This window comes from Mobula birostris, chromosome 15 (genome assembly GCF_030028105.1).
Source record: "Mobula birostris isolate sMobBir1 chromosome 15, sMobBir1.hap1, whole genome shotgun sequence".
Taxonomy (NCBI): Eukaryota; Metazoa; Chordata; class Chondrichthyes; order Myliobatiformes; family Myliobatidae; genus Mobula; species Mobula birostris.
The window spans coordinates 65,234,000-65,256,472 of record NC_092384.1 but is presented as its reverse complement, the minus strand read 5'-3'; the positions used below and the strand labels follow the sequence as shown (position 1 = coordinate 65,256,472).

The 22,473-nt window shown below is 46.0% G+C and overlaps 1 protein-coding gene across 1 annotated transcript in view; it reads left to right on the top strand.

The window, feature by feature from the left end:
* gse1b (Gse1 coiled-coil protein b) overlaps positions 1-22,473 on the top strand; it is a 774,862-nt gene that overhangs the window by 346,521 nt on the left and 405,868 nt on the right. Inside the window, exon 2 of the mRNA XM_072279929.1 lies at positions 16,272-16,443. Within this exon, the coding sequence (XP_072136030.1) occupies positions 16,272-16,443 (172 nt within the window). The remainder of the gene's footprint in view (positions 1-16,271; positions 16,444-22,473) is intronic.

Below are 22,473 nucleotides of genomic sequence, written 5' to 3'. Positions count from 1 at the left end.
ACTATAGGAAGGTGTGGACGCTTTAGAGAGGGTGCAGAGGAGATTTACCAGGATGCTGCCTGAACTGGAGAGCATGTCTTACGAAGATAGGTTGAGCAATCTTGAGCTTTTCTCTTTGGAGTGAAGAAGGATGAGAGGTGACTTGATAGAGGTGTGCAAGATGATAAGAGGCATAGAAAGTGTGGATAGCCAGAGACTTTTTCCCAGGATGGAAGTTACTAATATGAGGGGGCATAGTTTTAAGGCAATTAGAAAGAAGTATAGAGGGGGTGTCAGAAGTAAGTTCTTTATACTGACAGTGGTGGATGCGTTGAATGCCCTGCCAGGGGTAATGGTGGAGGCAAATTCACTTCGGGTATGTGGTGCAGAGGTACATCCTAGGATGTAACAATTCTTCGCTAGGCACATGAATGATAGAATACTGGAGGGTTATGTCGGAAGGAAGGGTTAGATGGATCTTAGAGTAAGTTTAAGAAAGAGGCAGAACAGCATTGTGGGCCGAAGGGCCTGCACTGTGCTGTAATGTTCTATATTCAGTTCTACTGTGTACTGCAGGGTGACAGAATAGACCGATAGATTCACTCTTATCCCGTGTCCTGTTCTGTCTCATGTGAGTTCCTCAAATAACAACTTTGATTTATACAGCATTTTAATGTAGCAAACGCGCAAACAGAGGGTTCTCAATTTTCTCACTGGTAGGTATAGAAGCCTGAAGGCACATACTCAGTGATTCAGGAACAGCTTCTTCCCCTCTACCATCTGATTCCTAAATGGACATTAAACCCTTGGACACTACCTCACTTTTTTAATATACAGTATTTCTGTTTTTTTGTGTGTTTTTTAAATCTATTCAATATATGTATACTGTGATCTATTTATTTATTTATTTATTTTTCTCTTCCATATTATGCATTGCATTGAACTGCTGTTGCTAAGTTAACAAATTTCATGTCCCGTGCTGGTGATAATAAACCCGATTCTCATTCTGAAACCTGTAGCAGATTCAGAGTTTTATTTGATTTGCTTTATTTATTGTTACAGTGGGGAAAAGGCCCTTGTGGCCCTTTGAGCCACACCGCTCAGCAGACCCCAATCTAATCCTAGCCTCCTTGGACTGTGGGAGGAAACCAGAGCACCCAGAGGAAACCCACATGGTCACGGGGAGAACATAGAACATAGAACATAGAATAGTACAGCACATTTCAGGCCCTTCGGCCCACAATGTTGTGCCGACCCTCAAACCCTGCCTCCCATATAAGCCCCCACCTTAGATTCCTCCATATACCTGTCTAGTAGTCTCTTAAACTTCACTAGTGTATCTGCCTCCACCACTGACTCAGGCAGTGCATTCCACGCACCAACCACTCTCTGAGTAAAAAACCTTCCTCTAATATCCCCTTGAACTTCCAACCCCTTACCTTAAAGCCATGTCCTCTTGTATTGAGCATTGGTGCCCTGGGGAAGAGGCGCTGGCTATCCACTCTATCTATTCCTCTTATTATCTTGTACACCTCTATCATGTCTCCTCTCATCCTCCTTCTCTCCAAAGATTAAAGCCCTAGCTCCCTTAATCTCTGATCATAATGCATACTTTCTAAACCAGGCAGCATCCTGGTAAATCTCCTCTGTATCCTTTCCAATGCTTCCACATCCTTCCTATAGTGAGGTGACCAGAACTGGACACAGTACTCCAAGTGTGGCCTAACCAGAGTTTTATAGAGCTGCATCATTACATCGCGACTCTTAAACTCTATCCCTCGACTTATGAAAGCTAACACCCCATAAGCTTTCTTAACTACCCTATCCACCTGTGAGGCAACTTTCAGGGATCTGTGGACATGTACCCCCAGATCCCTCTGCTCCTCCACACTACCAAGTATCCTGCCATCCACTTTGTACTCTGCCTTGGAGTTTGTCCTTCCAAAGTGTACCACCTCACACTTCTCCGGGTTGAACTCCATCTGCCACTTCTCAGCCCACTTCTGCATCACAGGTAGTGGTGGGAATTGAACCCGGGTCGCGGGTACTGTAAAGCATGCTAACCAGTATCCTACCGTGCCACCCCAAGCTGCTTGGAAACGGACGCATTGGCTCAACTCGTCCCTGCGCAGCTAAAGTGCCTTCCTGAGTTGATCCCTTTTGCCTGCATTTGCATTTTGTCCAAACCTTTTCTATCCATGAACCTGCCCCTGTGTCTTTTACCTGTGATGACTGTACCCACCTCTACCAGTTCCCCACCACTGTTTGTTCCCATTTCCCCATCACCCTCTGTGTGAAAAAATTGCCCTTCACATCCCCTTTAAATCTTCTTCTTCTTACCTTAAACCTCTGCCCTCTCGTTTATGACTCCCCTATCCTAGTTAAAGCTTCGTTTACATTAGCTTTATTTGTCACATGCACACCAAAACATTTTAAAAAATACAGTGAAAGGAACTTTTATGTGCGTTGAGTGAAATGCATTGCTTGCATTGAGGATGTGCTGGGGCACCCCACAAGTGTCACCCTGCTTTCAGCACCAACAGAGCATACCCACAGTTTACTAATCCCGATTTGTACACCTTTGGAATGTGGGAGGAGATGGAGCACCCAGAGGAAACCACACAGTCATGGGAAGAGCATACCAGCTTTGTTCAGTCAGTGGCAGGAATTGAACCCTGATCTTACAGCTGGTGCTGTAACGCATTACGCTGACCGCTACGCTACCGGGCCCCCCTCTGCGACCCATCCATCTTAGGTATGCCCCTCAGAATTCTGTGAACTTCTTTATGGTCATCCCTCAGCCCCCTTTCCTTCTGGGTAAACAGTCCCAGCACATCCATTCTCTCCTCATAACCTCAAGTCCTCCAGTCTCTGCAACATCCTTGTGGAACCTTTCCTGCACCTTCTGTAGCTTAATTGCATCCTTCCCAGAGCACAGTGACCAGGATATTCCAGGCACAGCCTCAATGATGTGACATCCGAACTCCTGTACTCAGTTCCCCATTGGTGAAGGCAAGAGCGCAGTGCGTCTCCATCACCATCTTGTCGATCCGTCTGCACCTTCAGTGAACTCTGTTTCATACCCCTAGGTCTCCCTGTCCTACAACATTCCCCAGGGCCCTATAATTCACCGTGCAAGCCCTGCCCTGGATTAACAAAAGGAGATTCTTGAGTAACAGTGTCTTATGGCAAGAGGGACAGAGATGGGATGGGCAAATGGATTCTGGGGCAGCAATGAATGTCTAACGGGTGAACTGTTCACGTCAATGGGAAAGAAGCTTTTAGAGGGCCAGCACAATGTAACTTGACAGGTGTCCTCTTATTGAACTGTGTGGCTGTATGATTGCTATTTACTTCTTTCTCCCACAATTACACTGCCCAGTTTTCCTTCAAATGTTATCTAACCCTGTTATTCCATGTGAAAACTATCGGGAAAGAGGTACAGGAATCTTGGGTCCCACACCACCAGGTTCAGGAACAGTTATTACCCTTCAACCATCAGGCTCCAAGTCAACTTGGATAACTTCACTCACCACAACTCTGAACTGATTCCACAACCTATGGACTCACTTTCAAGGACTCTAAAATGCATATCCTCAATGTTATTTACCTACTTTTAGAATTTTTGCGCATTTCGTCCTCTTTTGCACATTGGATAATTGTCATTCTTGGTTATGTAAACAACAGGAATTCTGCAGATGCTGGAAATTCAAGCAACATACATCAAAGTTGCTGGTGAACGCAGCAGGCCAGACAGCATCTCTAGGAAGAGGTACAGTTGATGTTTCAGGCCGAGACCCTTCGTCAGGGCTAACTGAAGGAAGAGTTAGTACGAGATCTCTTACTAACAGGGTTAGTAAGAGATCTGTTGAGGGGTCTCGGCCTAAAACGTCGTCTGTACCTCTTCCTAGAGATGCTCCCTGGCCTGCTGCGTTCACCAGTAACTTTGATGTGTGATTCTTGGTTATGTATAAGTTCGATTGTATTCCTTTATTTTCCTGTAGACACCTGCAGGGAAATGAACATCCCAAGGTAGTATAAGGTGACATATATTTACTTTGATAGTAAATTTATGTTGAACTTTGAAGTTGTAGGTTCTAACCACTCATTGGGTTGAGAAGTTTCTCGTGACTCCTTGTTCGGTTTGTTGGTGTCTGTCTGATATCTACAAATGTTGTATATCCTCACTCTCTGGGCTGCAGCAAGCATCTCTAGCAAGCCATAGAAACCCCTCTCTATGGCAATTAATGATCATCTTAAAGCTGTTCATTAAAATAACTTCAATTTTTGACTTTACTACTCTGTAAAATATGAAGAGGCAGATTGTGAAGGTCAGCATTGAGCATAGAATGAGGCATCCAATGTCATAATGAAGCCTTCCACTTCTAATGTCCCGAGGTTCCTCACAGAGTTCCATCACATACTGATAGCAAGATCCATTTAAGGTAGTTGGGACACACATCCAAAAGCTTGCTGAAAGAGATTTCTAAGGGGCAACCGAGAAGAAAGGGAGGTGATGTTCAAGGAGAGAAACTCAGAGTTTGTGGGGCGACATGACCATGAGGCAGGTAGCCTAACACAGTTACAGTGCCTGCTGCAACGTCGTACAAACAACTTCCTGTCTGTAAGGAGTTTGTACACTTTCCCCATAACCTCTGGGTGCGCCGGTTTCCTCAAACACTCCAAAGGTGTAGGGTTAAGGTTTGTGAGGTGTGAGCATGATACATTGGCCCGGAATCGTGGTGGGCTGCCTAGCTCTATCCTCACTGATTTGTTCTGATGCAATCAATACACTTCACTGTATGTCTCGACTTGTGACAAATGAATTCTTGAATCTTTCTCTGTGATCTTTGCATGTGAAAGCGTGGCTGACAATGGTGGAGTGACAGGGCTGGGAGATACGTATGGAACCAGAGTGTAGTTGTTGGAGGAGACCACAGCTCGGAACGACGCTGTTTGTCACTGCTTCTCGTCAGAGAGCATTCGCCCACTGTCTCCTGTGGCTGGGAGGCTGCCGATTGCAGGCCTGTCTGGAATGGAAGCCAGTTGCAGGTCAGGGTCCCACTCTAATCTGCTCCAAGCCTGCACTTAACTGCAGCCCCGACTCTCAGACAGCTGGTGAAACACTTCAGTGGCTGAAGCTACAGGGATAGGCAATGTTGCAGGAACATTGGAGCGGAGAACAGGAGTTGAACTTTTGATCCTGCTTCACCACTTAATGAGATGTTGGCTGATGCAGTGTCATCTCGTCCCCTTATCCTGGAGGAGAAGATGTTAGATTTAGGGTTCTCTATCACATGTACGTCGAGACTTACAGTGAAATGTGTCATTTGCATTAACAACCAACACACCCAAGGATGTGCTGGGAGCAGCTCGCAGGTGTCACCACATATTCCATTAAAACGTAGAGTGCCCACTGTGTTCAGCAGAACAAAACAGATGGCATGAATTTCAATTTCTCCTTCCAGTGAACAAATTTTCCCCTTCCTCTATTCTCCACTCTGACCTTTCACTTCCTCTCACCTGCCTGTCACTTCCCCCTGGGTCCCCTCCTCCTTCACATTCTCCTATTGTCCACACTCCTGTCCTATCAGGTTCTTTCTTCTCCAACCTTTGACCCTTCACCTATCACCTTATAGCGCGCCTCTCCACCCCAACAACCTTTTCTTTCAGGCAATCTTCCCCCTTCCTTCTCAGTCTCGAGGAAGGGTCTCGGCCCAAAACGTTGACTGGCATGCTGAGTTCCTCCAGCATTTTGTGAGCGTGTTGCTAACAAAACAGAACACAGCAACCGCAAGACAAGCCCCGTTACTCCCTCCCTCACACCCACCTAGTCAAGCACATGCACAACCATTTCTGAAGCAATGCTTTACTAAGTCTAAAGGTGAGGGGGATAGTCCCAGTGGGGTGAAAAGACTCCAGTGTAATAGGAAGTATGAATATGAAACATAGGAAAAGAATGTGAATACAGTTGGAAGGACATCTAAAACATGGAAGCTTCAGCCACTCAAGTATTTCGCCAGCTGCCTCAGAGTCTGGGCTGCAGTTATGTGCAGGTTTGGGGCAGATTTTAGTGGGACTCTGACCTGGCACTGGTGTCCATTCCAGCAGGTCCGCTGCTGGCAGCTTCCCAGCCACCGGAGATGCAGACGAATGCTTCCTGACAGGAAGTGGTGACAAACAGCGGTGTTCCGAGCTGTGCCCATAAATCACTCTCGACTTGTAGCCTTCCGAGGGGCGACCCGTAACTCTCCCGCCCTGTCGGCTGGAAGGTGCCTGAAATGAGATTAGCAGATGCAGCGGCGGGGGGGGGGCAAGCCAGCAAGTGCGGAGGGGCAGGATGGTAAGGAGTGGTGAGGGAGTTGTGAGAGCCACGGTGGACCGTGCTGCACATTAACTGGAGAAAGGGGCGAGAGCTGGGACAACAATAACAATAGAAGCGAATCGAACAAGAAATGGGGAGACTTTTGCTTGAGCAGTGCTATTCACAGCCCTCGATAGCCAGAGAAGTGCTGTAATAGAGGAAACTCGAAAAGAGCGAATTGTGAAGTTGCGTTTGATTTCCAGTGACAGACTGAAATTGAAGAAAATGCATTTGGATGGTTTGGATTTGTGACACGATAAATGGGGGTTGCAGATTTAAACGTATTCCATATGGCTGCCAGGTCACTTTAAACCACTGAAACTAATTAATTTCCCTTGGCAGAGACAACTTGTGAGCATGCTTTGTGCTGCCAGTTTGTAGTGTGGATTGATGGAGGGTCAGCTAAATGCGCTTCAGATCCTGAAGTCTGCATTTCTTTTCTCGGCGCGGTCCTCGAGGGTGCTGGGAGTCTTTACAAATGAAGCATCTTCGGCGGGGGTGGGGGGGGGAATTGTGGTTAGAGCTGGGTGTGTGGTAGAGCGGCGGGGAGGAGGGGTGTGGAGTTCCCGCTTGGAAATTTCACACACGTACACCTGTTCATGCACACGCACACCTGTTCACGCACACGCACAAGTGAATGGAAGCATACCGCTGATATCTCACCACACCACCAGGCTCAGGAACAGTGATTACCCTTCAACCATCAGGCTCCTGAAGCAGAGTGGACAAATTCACTTACCTCAACACTGAACACAACCGATCGGCTCACTTTCAAGGACATTGCAATTCATGTTCTCAGTATTAAGTTATTTTCTTGATTATGTGTTCATTCATTCATTCATTCATTCACCTATTTATTTATTTGCACAATTTGTCATCTTATGCACGTTGATCGTTTGTCAGCCTTTGTGTGCAGTTTTTGTTGTTCTGCTGTGAATGCCTGCAAGAAAATGAACCTCAAGGCAGTATATAGTGATATACACATATAAAGGAAATGATAGGCCAGTTAGACTGACCTCAGTGGTTGAGAAGATATTGGAGTTGATTGTTAAGGATGAGGTCTCAGGGTACTTGGAGGCACATGATAAAATAGACATGGTTTCCTTAAGGGGAAATCTTGGCTCACAAATCTATTGGAATATAGCAAGATAGACAAAGGAAAATTGGTGGATATTGTGTATTTGGATTTTCAGAAGGCCTTGGACAAACTGCTGAACGTGAGGCTGCTTAGCAAGATAAGAGCCCATGGTATTACAGGAAAGATACTAGCATGGAAGGAGCATTGGCTGATTGGCAGCAGGCAAAGAGTGGGAATAAAGGGACATTTTCTGGTTGGCGGCCGGTATTTCATAGGGGTTGGTGTTGGGACCCCTTCTTTTTATGTTTTATGTCAAAGATTTGGATGACAATTGGTGGCGTTGTGGCCAAGTTTGCGAATGATACAAGGATAGGTGGACGGGGAGGTAATGTTGAGCAGGGGGGGAGGCTGCCAAGGACTCAGACAGATTAGGAGAATGGGCAAAGGAGTGGCAGATGGAATACAATGTCGAGGAGTTTATGGTCATGCATTTTGGTAAATTAAATAAAAGCGTAGACTATTTTCTAAATGGGGAGAAAATTCAAAACTCTGAGGTGCAAGGGACTTGGAAATCCTCATTCAGGACTCCTTGAAGATTCATTTGCAGGTTGAGTTGGTGATGAGGAAGGCAAATGCAATGTTAGCATTCATTTCGAGAGGATTTGAATATAAAAGCAAAGGTGTTATATTGAGGCTTTATAAGGCACTGGTGAGGCCTCACTTGGAGTATTGTGAGCGGTTTTGGACCACTTATCAAAGGAAGAATATGCTGACATTGGAAAGGGTTCAGTGGAGGTTCACAAGAATAATTCTGGGAGTGAACAGGTTATCGTATAAGGATCGTTTGGTGACTCTGGGGCTGTCCTCGCTGTGATGTAGAAGAATGAGGGGGGCTCTCATTAAAACATACCGACTGATGGAAGACCTAGATAGAGTGGTTGGAGAGCAGATGTTCACTGTAGTGAGGAATTCTAGGACCAGAGGGCACAGCCTCAGAATAGAGGGATGTTCATTTATAACAGAGGAGGAATTTTTTTAGCCGGGGGTGGTGATTCTGTGGAATTTATTGCCACAGGCGGCTGTGGAGGCCAGATCACTGGGTGTATTTAAGGCGGAGGTTGATACGTTGATATCTGTCAGGATGTGAAAGGTTACGGGGAGAAGGCAAGAGAATGGGATTGAGAGGGGAAAATGGATTAGCCATGATGAAGTGGGTGAGTAGACTCAACGGCTGAACGACCAGTTCTGCTCCTATGTCTTATGGTCTTATATACATCCTTCAATAGTAAATTTACTTAGATGGCTGGGTTGAGTTGTTCTCCGATCTTGGCAATTCATTTGTGAACGTTTCGTCACCGTGCGAGGAGACGTTCACTGTCTGTGCCCTGTTGATTGTGCTGTGCTCTTTCATTTGCTTGGCCTCTTCATACTTATCGATCGGCTGATTGGACATCATTTCAGAAACTCGGTCATGATGATGGGAAGGAAATCTCGTCAGTGATTGGCTGTGTGGTGAGCTTTGTGCGTTGTGGTCTGGATTTCTGCCCGCATCGATTCATAAATAAGGATGGAGATTTATGTGGTCTGTGTTTGATTACAGGATTGTTGATGGAAAACCATGCTTCTAGAAATCCTCTTGCAAAGCCGCGTGCCACTCCGGATCCTGCGCAGCACAAAAAAAACTCACAGTAATTAAAAAAAACCTCAATAAATATAAATAAATAAATAGCTTACATGCGCAGATTGATTGTATGTCCACAGAAGTGTCTGTACGTAAGGTGATTCTGACAGTAAGTTAAGCAGTGATGGGGGTGTGGAGGGATGGTTTAGTGGGTGGAGGTCTTGATCAGCTCTGCTTGGGGGGAAAAGTAATTGGTTTTGGGTTAGGTGGCACTGGTGTGGACAAACAGTCCATGGAGCAGGGTTGGTGGGATCTTTCATGTCGTTACTGGCCCTTTTCTGGCACCTTTCTATATATAGTGTATGTCGATGGCGGGGAGGCTGGTGCGGTTGACGCATTAGGTAGTTTTTGTAAGAGCCTCCCTGTCCACCACAGTGGAGTTTCCATTCTGTACAGTGATGCACCATGTTAGGAGGCTGTCTACTGCGCATCTATAAAAGGATAGGAGTATCGATATTCATTAATGTGAACTGTGCATAGTCCAGCTCTCATTAGCCTCTTCAGGAAGTATAGGCATTGGTGAGCTTTCCTGATCGTGTAGGACGTATTTAAAGTTTCCTTCTATTCATTCAATGGTTGTGAAGTTTGCTGGCTAAGCCAGCATTTGATTGCCCCCTCCCTTGTTGCCCTTGAGAAACTGGTGGTGAGCTGCTTTCTTGAACTGTTCCAGTTGAAAGTAAGGTCGTCAGGTAGTCATGCTTGGTGTATCTAGATTGTCTCGGCTGGATTCCTGAGTGAACTACTGGATGGCATGCCTCCTGTTCAGGAGGTCCTAGAGAAGTTCTGCACAGAAATAGGCCTTTTGGCCCATTTAGCCCATGCTGAAAACATTTAAACTGCCTACTCCGATCGACCTGCACCGGGACCATACCCTTCCATACCCCTACCATCCCTGTACCCATCCAAACTTCACATAAATGTTCAAATTGAGCTTGCACACACCACGTGCTCGCAGCTCGTTCCACACTCTCAGGACTCACTGAGTAAAGAAATTTCCCCTCATGTTCCCCTTAAACTTCTCACCTTTCACCCTTAACCCATGACTTCTGGTTGTAGTCCCACCCAACCTCAGTGGAAAAAGCCTGCTTGCATTTCCCTAACATATACCCCTCATAATTTTGTATACCTATATCAAATCTCCCCTCAGTTTTCTACGTTCCAAGGAATAAAATCCTAAACTATTCAGTCTTTCCTTGTAACTCAGGTCCTCTAGACCTGGCAACATCCTTGACGTGGCCAGCAGAGGCAAATTGCTCAATACCCACCCTGCCACCTGCGTGTTGTAGTCGCCTGTTTACACTTGAGCTACTTTAGCGAGCCTTATAGAATCTAAAGCAAAGTGTGGATGAGAATTACATTATAGAATTGCTGTGCCAGAGAAGGAGGCCATTCATCCCTTTGAGCACTTGCTAACTCTTTGTATTGACGGCACAGTAGCCTAGCAGTTAGTGTAATGCTTTAGAGTGCCTGCGATCTCTAGGTTTCCTGCAGATGCTCCGGTTTCCTCACACACTCCAAAGGCTTATGAGTCGGGGTTTAATAAGTTGGGGGCATGCACTGTTGCCGCTGGAAGTGTGGGTGACATGTGTTGGCTGCCCCAAGCACGTTCTTAATGCAAATGATGCCTCTCACGGTCTGCTTCAATGTATATGTAACAACTAAAGTTCATCTTTATTTGTCATTGTGAAAGCTGCAGGTGCTGGAAACATTCAGCATGTGGAGGGATGAGAAACACCGTTAATGGCTCAGGTCTAAGCTCCTTTGTCCGAATTGCTGGATCATTCCCTTGCTTTTTCAAGAGCCTGTGTGATTCCCTACCCAAGTCCTGAACGATTCCGGTTCTACCAAGGTCTCATTCAATGACCTCCAGATCCCTCTGAATTAAAAAAAAAATTCTCCTCAGATCCCTTTGCACTTCCTGCCTTGAATTTTAAATGTATTGGAATTGATTTATTATTGTCACATATCAAGACACAGTGAAAAACTTGTCTTGCACATTCTTTATACAGATCAAATCATTACACAGCACACTAAGATATAAAACAAAATCAATGCAGAATAAATTGTCAAAACTACATAGAAATTGCAGTGCAGGTAAACAATAACTAAGAACTGTGCTGCACTTTAATAAAACTTTATAAACTTTCAACTGCATGGCAACAAAAGCTACGTGCGCGGGAGCATTTCAGTTACTGCGTGACCGTGCCCATGCGGAGTTTAGAGGGAATAGTGGCCTTGTGTTGCATAGAACATAGAACATTATGGCACAATACAAGTTCTTTGGCCCACAATACTGTGCCAACCTTATAGCCTACTCCAAGATCAATCTGACCCTTCCCTCCTACATAGCCCTCCATTTTTCTTTCATCAAAATATCTATCTAAGAATATCTTAAATGCCCCTAGTGTATCTGCCTCTACCACCACCCATGGCAACACACTCCATGCACCAACCACATTTTGTGTAAAAAAAAACTTACCCCCTGACAACCCCCCCCTTTATACTTTCCTACAATCACCTTAACATTACGTAGGGAGGAAGGAGAAGATGGCAGCGCACGCGGCTGTTCCGTATGATATCGTATGTGTTAACTAGGGGCCGTGCACAATCCTGATTTGATGGAGACAGCCGTGAGAAGCATGGAGGAACACCTGGAGAAACTTCTGAAATGGCCGCTTCGCTGCCGCTGCTACTGTGTGATCAAGAATCTCCGGAGGGGAGGCCCCAAATCCTCAGCTTTGCCTATTGCCTGTTGCCAGGGCCAGAGTCGAAGAGCTCGGCAGAGATGGCGCTCAGTGTTGGAGGGCTGGTCGGAGGCTCGGAGTTTTCAGACGGATTCGGAGTCGGACTGTGGTCAGATGCTTCCAGGATGCTGCATCGGCAAGTTTGCAGCACTGGAGGTTCATCGTCTGCGTGAGATGATGGGACTTTCTAGAGACTTTGAGACCTTTTACTGCGCCCATGGTCTGTTCTCTATCAAATTACGGTATTGCTTTGCACTGTTGTAACTATATGTTATAATTATGTGGTTTTTGTCGGTTTTTCAGTTGGTTTGTCATGTGTTTCTGTGATATCATTCTGGAGAAACATTGTATCATTTCTTAATGCATGCATTACTAAATGACAATAAAAGAGGACTGCGTGTCCTCATAATCTAATAATCTAATTACGTCCCTGCATTTTAGCCATTTCTGCCCTGGGAATAAGTCTCTGGCAGTCCACACTCGATCGATATCTCTGGCAGCTCACTTACCATCATGTACACCTCTATCAAGTCACCTCTCCAACTCCTTTACTCCAAAGAGAGAAGCCCTAGCTTGCTCAACCAAATGTGAACAGTGGGTTAATTGCCATGTGCCTAGTGTAACAGTCAACTGAAGCAATCCATTAAACTGAACATGAGCAGACAGGCATGTAGAACGGGGGAAAAATCTACAGAACGCGGTGGATATCGCCCAGTCCATGAAAGGAAAAGCCTCTTCACCATACAGGACCGTTCATTAAGGACCCCACCATACAAGCCATGCTTTCTTCTTGCTGCTGCCATTGGAAAGGAAATACAGGAGTCTTGGGTGCCAAACCACCGAGTTCAGAAGCAGTTATTACCCGTCAATTATCAGGCACCTGAACTCGTGAGGATAACTTCACTCACCTCAACACTGAACTGATCCCACAACCTGTCAACTCACATTCAAGGACTCTACAATTTTATGTTCTCAGTATTATTTATTTATTATTATTATTTTTTTGTTTATTTGTGTTTGTCAGCCTTTGTGAGAAGTTTTTCATTGATTCTGGTGTATTTCTTTGTTCTACTGTGAATATTTGCAAGAAAATCAATCTCAGGGTGACATATATGCACTTTGATAATAAATTTACTTTGAATTTGAAACTCTGAACTTTGTGATTTTACGATGTTAGTCGATGTGGATTCCAGGGGTAAGCCCATTGCCGAGAGGGACTTTTCTTTAAAGTTTCATGCGACAGATTTTTACAATGTAGCACTTCCTTAGCAGTCAATGTTCGCTCTAATTTGTAATGTCCAGTGTACGCAAAAATCTTGTGCTGTGCAATTTTGTGCCTAGTGACAACAACATGTGCACACTCAATAATTTCTTCAATGAAAACAGTTTAAATAATCCAGTTCTAAAATCTCCAGACAAATCATCACGAGCGCCATGTTGTCAACATAGTCCACATCAGAAACCGGAAAAGGAAATGCAATTATGTATGATTGTGAAATATACTTAACATGCCAACGGGGTAGAGGGTGACAGCCTTTTGTGGGCAGTTTAAGCAACGCACACAAAAAGTGCTGGTCAATGCAGCAGGCCAGGCAGCATCTATAAGAAAAGGTACAATCGACGTATAACTCCTTGTCCATCCTCTGGGTTCCCCCCCCCCACCTTTCCTTCTCCCTAGGCCTCCCGTCCCATGATCCTCTCCCTTCTCCAGCCTCGTATCCCTTTTGCCAATCAACTTTCCAGCTCTTAGCTCCATCGCTCCCCCTCCTGTCTTCTCCTATCATTTCGGATCTCCCCCTCCCCCTCCCACTTTCAAATCTCTTACTATCTCTTCTTTCAGTTAGTCCTGATGAAGGGTCTTGGCTCGATACGTTTACTGTACCTCTTCCTAGAGATGCTGCCTGGCCTGCTGCATTCACCAGCATTTTTTGTGTGTGTTGCTTGAATTTCCAGCATCTGCAGATTTCCTCGTGTGGGCAGTTTATATCCCTTTGTGCGCTTGCAGCAAAAGATGCAGTCACTACAAGCTGGAGGAACTCAGCAGGTCGGGCAGCATCCATGGAAACAAACAGTCAGTGTTTCGGGCTGGAATCCTTCGTCAGGACTGAAGAGGGAAGGGGCAGAGGCCCTATAAAGAAGGTGGGGGGAGGGTGGGAAGGAGAAGGCTGGTAGGTTCCAGGTGAAAAACCAGTAAGGGGAAAGATAAAGGGTCGGGGAGGGGAGGCAGGGAGGTGATAGGCAGGAAAGGTGAAGAAGGAATAGGGGAAACCACAATGGGTAGTAGGAGGAGGTGGAACTATGAGGGAGGTAGTAGGCAGCTGGGGGAGGGGGCAGAGTGAAACTGGGATGGGGAAGGGAGGGAGAGGGAATTACCGGAAGTTGGAGAATTCTATGTTCATACCAAGGAGCTGGAGACTACCTAGACGGTATATGACGTGTTGCTCCTCCAACCTGAGTTTAGCCTCATCATGGCAGCAGAGGAGGCCGTGTATGGACATATCTGAATGGGAGTGGGAAGCAGAGTTGAAGTGGGTGGCTACCGGGAGATCTTGTCTGTTGTGGCGGACGGAGCGGAGGTGCTTGACGAAGCGGTCCCCCAATCTGCGTCGGGTTTCACTGATGTAGAGGAGGCCGCACTGGGAGCACCGGATGCAATAGATGACCCCAACAGACCCACAAGTGAAGTGTTGCCTCACCTGGAAGGACTGTTTGGGGCCCTGAATGGTGGCAAGAGAGGAGGTGTAGGGACAGGTGTAGCACTTACAGGGATAAGTGCCGGGTGGGAGATCCGTGAGGAGAGATGTGTGGACCAGGGAATCACGGAGGGACCGATCCCTGTGGAAAGCGGAGAGGGGTGGAGAGGGAAAGATATGCTTAGTGGTGGGATCCTGTTGAAGGTGGCGGAAGTTGCGGAGGATAATGTGCTGGATCCGGAGGCTAGTGGGGTGGTAGGTGAGGACAAGGGGAACTCTGTCCCTGTTGTGGTGGCGGGAGGATGGGGTGAGGGCCGAAGTGCGGGAAATGGAGGAGATGCGGGTGAGGGCATCATTGATGACAGCAGAAGGGAAACCACGATCCTTAAAGAAAGAGGACATTTGAGACGTCCTGGAGTGCAAAGCCTCATCCTGGAAGCAGATGCGGCGGAGACGAAGGACCTGGGAATAGGGAATGGCACCTTCTTTATAGGGCCTCTGCCCCTTCCCTCTTCAGTCCTGATGAAGTTGTTCCGGCCCAAAACATTGACTGTTCATTTCCACGGATGCTGCCCAACCTGCTGAGTTCCTCCAGCTTGTAGTGAGTGTTGCTTTTACCCCAGCATCTGCAGAATATTTTGTGTTTACGAGTAGCAAAAGATGTATGTGCGCGTATATACACACACACACACACACACACACCCCTCAGATGGAAGTATTGACTATCTCTGCTTACTTTGCATCATCCAGTCTGCTGTATGGAAGTGATGATCACATTCTCTCTGGTTCTCCCCCTCTTACCCAGAGGTAATTCAGCAGCCAAAAGGGACTGACGTCATCTTGCTGGCTTGAGTGTAGAACAGGTCTCCTGCTGCAGATTTCGGCCCCACTGCCTGCGCTTCAGAAAGAACTGATTCTGGGGACTGAGGGGGCGGCTCTTTGCTGAGGGCTTTGGCGGGATTAGCATTGGCAAATCTATTGCGCACTCATGAACAGAAGCTTTTTGTTTCTGCTAATGGTCATTACTTCCTTCAGTGACTATATTGTGCAGCCCAGGTGTCCAGCATTCACACACGTGGTGGAAAAGAATTAGCCTTTTGCTGTGCACATTTCGACTTCCTAGGGAACCTTCTTGCCTTTGAGTGGAGAGGTTGTGGGTCTGGCCCACTCCAGAGCGTTCAGTACAGAATCTTGGCTACACATGATGAGAGTCATGTCCCAGAGCAGGTGAAGTGGAGTACCAGGTTGTTATACCATTGGCTCTGACTTTCAAGCTTAAGTTGTACAATTAAAAAATGTTACAAAATGATTCACAGCATGGAATACATAAAATAAAGGTGGTTACAACAAGCTACCTCATAGTTTTCTTGAAGAAAGTGGATGAAAGGAAAATGGAGGGAAAAAGAATGGAAGGCCATGCCAGAGGGAAGGGTTAGATTGATCTTGGAGTAGGTTGAAAGACTGGCACAATGTCATAGGCCAAAAGGACTTGCTGCACTGTACTGATCCGGTCTGTGACAGCAAAATGCAGCCATATCTGAGTGTAATGAAATACTGATGTTGTGTTGACACCTGCACTGTACTTGAGATTGCAGTGGTGAATGAACTGTGAATTGTCTGCATGTGGGGTGAGTATAGAGGCGTGGGGTTTATTGAAGGTCAGTGAGGCCACAATGACTTCACTCCAGTCCGCACGCAGTCTAACCCTGCTCCCTTTGCTCTTATTGCACAGGGTCTGCCTTCACCCCCTCGCCCTTCCAGTTCCGGCAAGAAGCAGTCGGCGCCGTGCCCTCCTCAGGCCAGGGAGGAGAGCAGAGACCAAGGCAGCACGGACAGGACCCCGATCCCGACGACCTCCCCTCAGCTGACGGTGCATGCTGGCAGCTCGGACCACGAAACCACAAGTAGGTTGAATGTTTTCCCTGCACCGGGAAGCGAGAGTTTTTTTTTTAATACCAGCATTCAAGGCTCACCAGCAGGTCAGAGGCAGGGGATGTTCCTCTACTTGTCAGTGCTAGCTGTTCAACAACTGTTGCGTGGAAACATCTCAAGAGGCGGTGAACTTTGAACCTCTGAACTAGGCAATGTAGAACATGGTGGAGGTGCCTGCAAGGCACGTACATAGCCCCAGCTTTGGCTGCTTCAGAGCTTTCTCATGTTGAATAATACATGTTACTTATCCGCTGTGATACAGCTTCTAATATTAGCGCATTTTAACTTGGGGCTTGCCGATTTGTATTCTGGTGTGTCTGTTTATATTTTCCTTCGTTCTCACTTCAAATGTGGCTCCTTCCAGTAGCGTGGGCAGCAAAGTGCACTCGGGCAAAGGGTAACCTCTCTGTCACTCATCAATAGACCCCCTCCACACCCCCCTCCCCCATCAATGATCGCATGATTGGTCGTCTTAAGTGTGAGGTTTTTATTCCGTCGCTCCTGCCAGTCAGCCTAACTAAATGCAAAGTGATTCGTCCTATGGTACCCGCTTAAAACATGTCTGTAATGACTGGGAGTCCGTTTCTGCACTGCTTCCCCTAGATTCACACCCCTGTTTCACCGTTGGCTCTGGTGGAAGTGGCTGTTCTGTACGAGGAACATTTGGTTTGTGTGTTTCTTGAAGTACGGGCCTGGGATGTTGGGGAGGGGGCTCAGATTGTTGTTCCTGCCACACTTGAGTATTCTGCCACAGGGAGTTGCATCAGGAATTCCAACCCTGGTTTTGTGTTCCCACCCACATTTGGTCACAGGAGAGTGTAGTGGGAATGATACTGGGAGTGCATAAAACCTGACTCCCTGACTCTTCTAATCAATAATCAACCGCTGAAAACAAGTATGCCTTCTGCCTTCTTTATCTTCATTACCATTTTTATCTACTTGCATGGACAGTTTCGGGGAGTTATGGACTTGGATCCTAAGATCCCTCTGTACATCGAAGCTGTTAAGGGCTCTGCCATTAACCGTGTACTTTCCACTTAAGTTTGACCTCCCAAAGTGCAATACCTCACTGTTGCTCCACCTGCCATTTTTCCGCCCATACCTACAGTTTATCTATCTCCTGCTGGTACCCTTGTTTCGTTGTCCACAACCTCACCAACCTGAGTGTCATCTACAAATTTACCAACCTACCTCTCTAGCTATTCATCCTGTGTTCAGAGATCACAAACAGCGGACGTCCCAGCTCTGATCCCTGCGGAATACCACTGATCACGGCCCTGATCCCAGTGGAACACCAGTGATCACGGGCTTCCAGCCTCTCAATCTCTGTGAGCCCCCGTAAAGGCTTCTTCGTTCTACAGCTTCCATCTCTCAGCGGGAGTGGAATTGGGAGACAGTGGAAAGCCCTGTCTCTATGAGAGCACTCTCACTTCAGAGTCTGATGGCTCTGACCTCAGGTCCCACACCTGAGTCTCCAACGCAAGGACCCGGACTTCACTCCTGTGTGGTACTGAGGGAGCACTGTCCAGCTGAAAGGTGTAAGGCAACGAAACTTGACATGTCTGTCTTTACCAGCGGAAGTAAGAGCTCTCGTGGCATTATTGTGATGAAGGCAAAGGTTCTATAACATTTAATATAGAAACATAGAAACATAGAAAATAGGTGCAGGAGTAGGCCATTCGGCCCTTCGAGCCTGCACCACCATTTATTATGATCATGGCTGATCATCCAACTCAGAACCCCGCCCCAGCCTTCCCTCCATACCCCCTGACCCCCGTAGCCACAAGGGCCATATCTAACTCCCTCTTAAATATAGCCAATGAACTGGCCTCAACTGTTTCCTGTGGCAGAGAATTCCACAGATTCACCACTCTCTATGTGAAGAAGTTTTTCCTAATCTCGGTCCTAAAAGGCTTCCCCTCTATCCTCAAACTGTGGCCCCTCGTTCTGGACTTCCCCAACATCGGGAACAATCTTCCTGCATCTAGCCTGTCCAATCCCTTTAGGATCTTATACGTTTCAATCAGATCCCCCCTCAATCTTCTAAATTCCAACGAGTACAAGCCCAGTTCATCCAGTCTTTCTTCATATGAAAGTCCTGCCATCCCAGGAATCAATCTGGTGAACCTTCTTTGTACTCCCTCTATGGCAAGGATGTCTAATGATTACTTAGCTGAGCACTTAGAACACCATAGCATTTAACAATGAATTTGAAATGTAATTAATATAGATGGGTACTTCATGATGGGATGAAAGGCCTACTTCTGTGTGAACGTACTCTGTGGCTATTAAGACATGGAAGTTGTCTTGTCCTGGCCAGGATCAATGTCTATCAATCTACTTACAATAAATTATACAATCATAGTAGTGACTATATTTCAAAATACTCCATTACCTGGAAATAAGTTGGGAAATGCGTGGCTTGGGTGATTGTTGGTTGGGTTTAGTCGCTCTCCAATCTTGGCAATTCATTTGTAATTGGATTGCCAAAATCGGAGAGCAATTGAACCCAACTCCATTGACTGATGTGTTTTGTTGTATCCTCGAAGGGATATGGAAGGTGCTTTAGAATTGCAAGGACTTTTGAAGATAGTATCAAAAGAGCGAAGGTGGAAGTAATAAAAGGGACCGATCAGAAGATTGGGCCGATCCAGTTTTTGAGTGTCAACATCCTTGGCTACTTTGCATCATGGGGCAAGTGTGCAGGGAATGTCAAACCAGCGTATTCAGCAGACTGAAGATCAGATGGTTCGGAAGAGGACCTGGGACTGAATGAACCTCGTCTCTGTACGGTGTCCTGGCCACAGTGGCTCAGCCAGTAGAACAACTGCCTCTCAGCTCCAGCGAGCCAGATGCGGTGCTGACCTCCCAGAGTGTCAGTGCAGAGTCTGCACGTTCTTCTTCTGACTGTGTGAGGTTTCCCTGACATCCCAAAGTCATACTGGTTGATACATTAATAACTGTAAGCTATAAGTTGCCCTGACTGAATGGCGAATGGAAGAATCTGGGGGGAGTTTATGGCATGCAGGGAGAACAAAGAAGTGACTGATGTCAGATTAGTATACATGGATGTTTGAAGGTCAGCATAAAATGGGTGGGCTGAATGGCCTGTTTCTCAGCTGTATGACTGTACAATTCAAATAGTTTCAAGTGCTTGTTAGGGAACACTAAGATGAGTGATTAGTGTGATGGAGGGAAGAGATCCAAAAGGAGAAAATTTATTTTTTATATTTCTAAAGTAGAGGAAATTAAGTGATTTGTCTGAAGGCTTCAAAGAACACAACAGTTCTGGATCAGATTAGGGAAGTATTAGGGCAGCACTGTTGCGTAGTAGTTAGCACAATGCTGTACAGTACCAGGGACCTGGGTTCAATTCCAGCTGCTACCTGTAAGGTCTTCATACGTTCTCGTGGGTTTCCTCTAGGTGCTCTGGTTTCCTCCCACATTCCAAAGACCTACCAGTTGGTATTTTAATTGGCTGTTGTAAATGGTCCTGTGATTAGGCAAGGGTTAAATCGAGGGTTGCTGGGCAGCGCGGCTCGAAGGGCTGGTGGGGCCTGTTGTGCGTTGTATCTCAATAAGAAACAATAAAAAAAAATTAGTAAGGATGATGAATGAGTTAGCAAGGCTGTTTGTGTTCATGTAGCCATTGGAAAATTGTTTCTAAGGATAATTACAGTACAAACAAACTTGTATATGAATCATTATCACTTTTGTAAATACCATGTAGTCTCCTCGAACACCTGCGTAATGTTCCTTTGGAGTACTTTAAGCCTAAAACTACTTAATGTTTTATTATTTCTATTGTGTATTGACACAGATGGCTGTGGAGGCAAAATCATTGGGTAAAGTGAGGGTTAATAGGTTCTTGATTGGTAATGGTGTCGAAGGTTATGGGAAGAAGACCGGGGAATGGGTTTGAGAGAGATAATAAATCAGCCATGATGGAGCCCATTCTCCCCGTAACCTTTGATGACCTTACTAATGAAGATGGAAAGGAGGAGCAGACTCAATGGGCCGAATGGCCTAACTCTGATCCTCTGTCATTTGGTCTTGTTTTATTTCAATGGATGTTTGCTTCCTTCAACAGGAGAAATGGATCACAACCGATTAGCCATATTGGGGCACGTGGTTCTATTTCCTCCTCCTCTCGCTAAACTTACAAATACAACTATTGGCTCCGGTCAATATGTCACGTAGCTCAGTATAAGTTACATTAAAATACCGTGGATTCTGAAAAATCTGATACAAAACAGTAAACTGCTAGAAAGTCTCAGCAGGTCAAGCAGCATCTGTGGAGGGAGAAACTGAGTTAACGTGAAAGGTTCTGTTGAAAATCCTCCAACTGGAAAGTTACCTTAGTTTTTCATTCCATAGGTTGAGCAAGTTAGGGCTTTCCTCTTTGGAGCAAAGGATGACGAGAGGTGACTTTATAGAGGTGTACAAGATGATGGGAGGCATAGATGGAGTGGACAGCCAGAGACTTTTCCCCAGGGTGACGACTAATATGAGGGAATGTAATTTTAAGGTGATAAGAGGAAAATATGGGGGGATGACAGAAGTTTTTTTACACGGAGATTGGTGAGTGCATCGAACTCCCTGCTAGGGGTGGTGGTAGAAGGAGATACATTCAGGTCTTAGATAGACACATGAATGGAAGAAGAACGGAGTTCTTTGTAGGAGGGAAGGGTTACATTGATTGTAAGTAGGTCGGCACAACATTGTGGGCTGAAGGTACTGGGCTGTATATGTTGTAGACGCTGCATGACCTGGCAAGTATTGCCAAGACTTTCTGCTTTTATTATATGCTGCTGACATAGTGTTTGTAGAACAGAGGGATCCACAACTACCCGTACATCCATAGTACCCTGACAGTGGCATCACAGTTAGACAGGGTGGCGAAGAAGTCAATTAGCAAGCTGGCCTTCATCAGTCAGGGCACTGAGCCCAGGAATCTGGACGTTATGTTGATGCTGAGGCTGCAGTAGAGTATTGTGCACAATTTTAGTAGCTTGTTATAGGAAGGATGTCATTAAGCAAAGAAGATGTACAAGAATATTAGACACAAGAGAAACTGCAGATGCTGGAAATCTTGAGTAACATGGAGGAGCTCAGCAGGTCAGTCAGCATCTATGATGAGGTGTGTAAAGATAATGCCTCAGCCTGAAACGTCAACTATTCATTCTCCACCATAGATGCTGCCTGACCTGCTGAGTTCCTCCAGCATTCTGCGTGTGTTTATGAGAATGATGTCTGGACGTGTAGGACTGAGTTATAGGGAGAGGTCGGGCAGGCTAGGACTCTATTCCTTGGAGTGTAGGAGACTAAGGGGTGACATTATAGATGTGCATAAAATTAAGAGGGGTTTACGCAGGATGAATACACACAGTCTTTTTCCCTGGGAGAGGGAATCAAAAGCGACAAGAAATATAGAGGGCCCCTTCTTATTCTGGCTTCTTTTCCATTCCTAATTTTATTTATTTATCCATCTACTTATTTGTGATTTAGGGATACAGTGTGGAACAGGCCCAGCAACCTACTATTTTAACCCCAGCCTAATCACAGGACAATTTACAATAACTAATTAACCTACTAACCAGTAAGTCTGTGGGAGGAAACCTTAAGTGTTCACAGGGAGGACAAACAAATTCCTTACGGAGGACACCGGGATGGAACTCTGAACTCCGACACTCCAATCTGTAAAACAATAAAATATGCTGTGCTGTGAACAAGAGATGGTGTAATCTCAGTCATATTTCTGTGAAAGAACAAATCTGCAGTCTGGATGTCAAACTGCCTGCTCTGAGTTGTGTCCATTTTATATACTGCTCGAGTTCAATCATGCCGTATTGCTTGTTGTCTACATTCTGCCTTCCTGACGTAGTCCCGAAGCTGTGTATGATGTCATACACACCACCATCGCGAGTCTCCAGACTTGACACCCCAATGCGTTCATTGCAGTCAGTATTGGGAGACTTCAACCATGCTTCTTTCTTGACAAT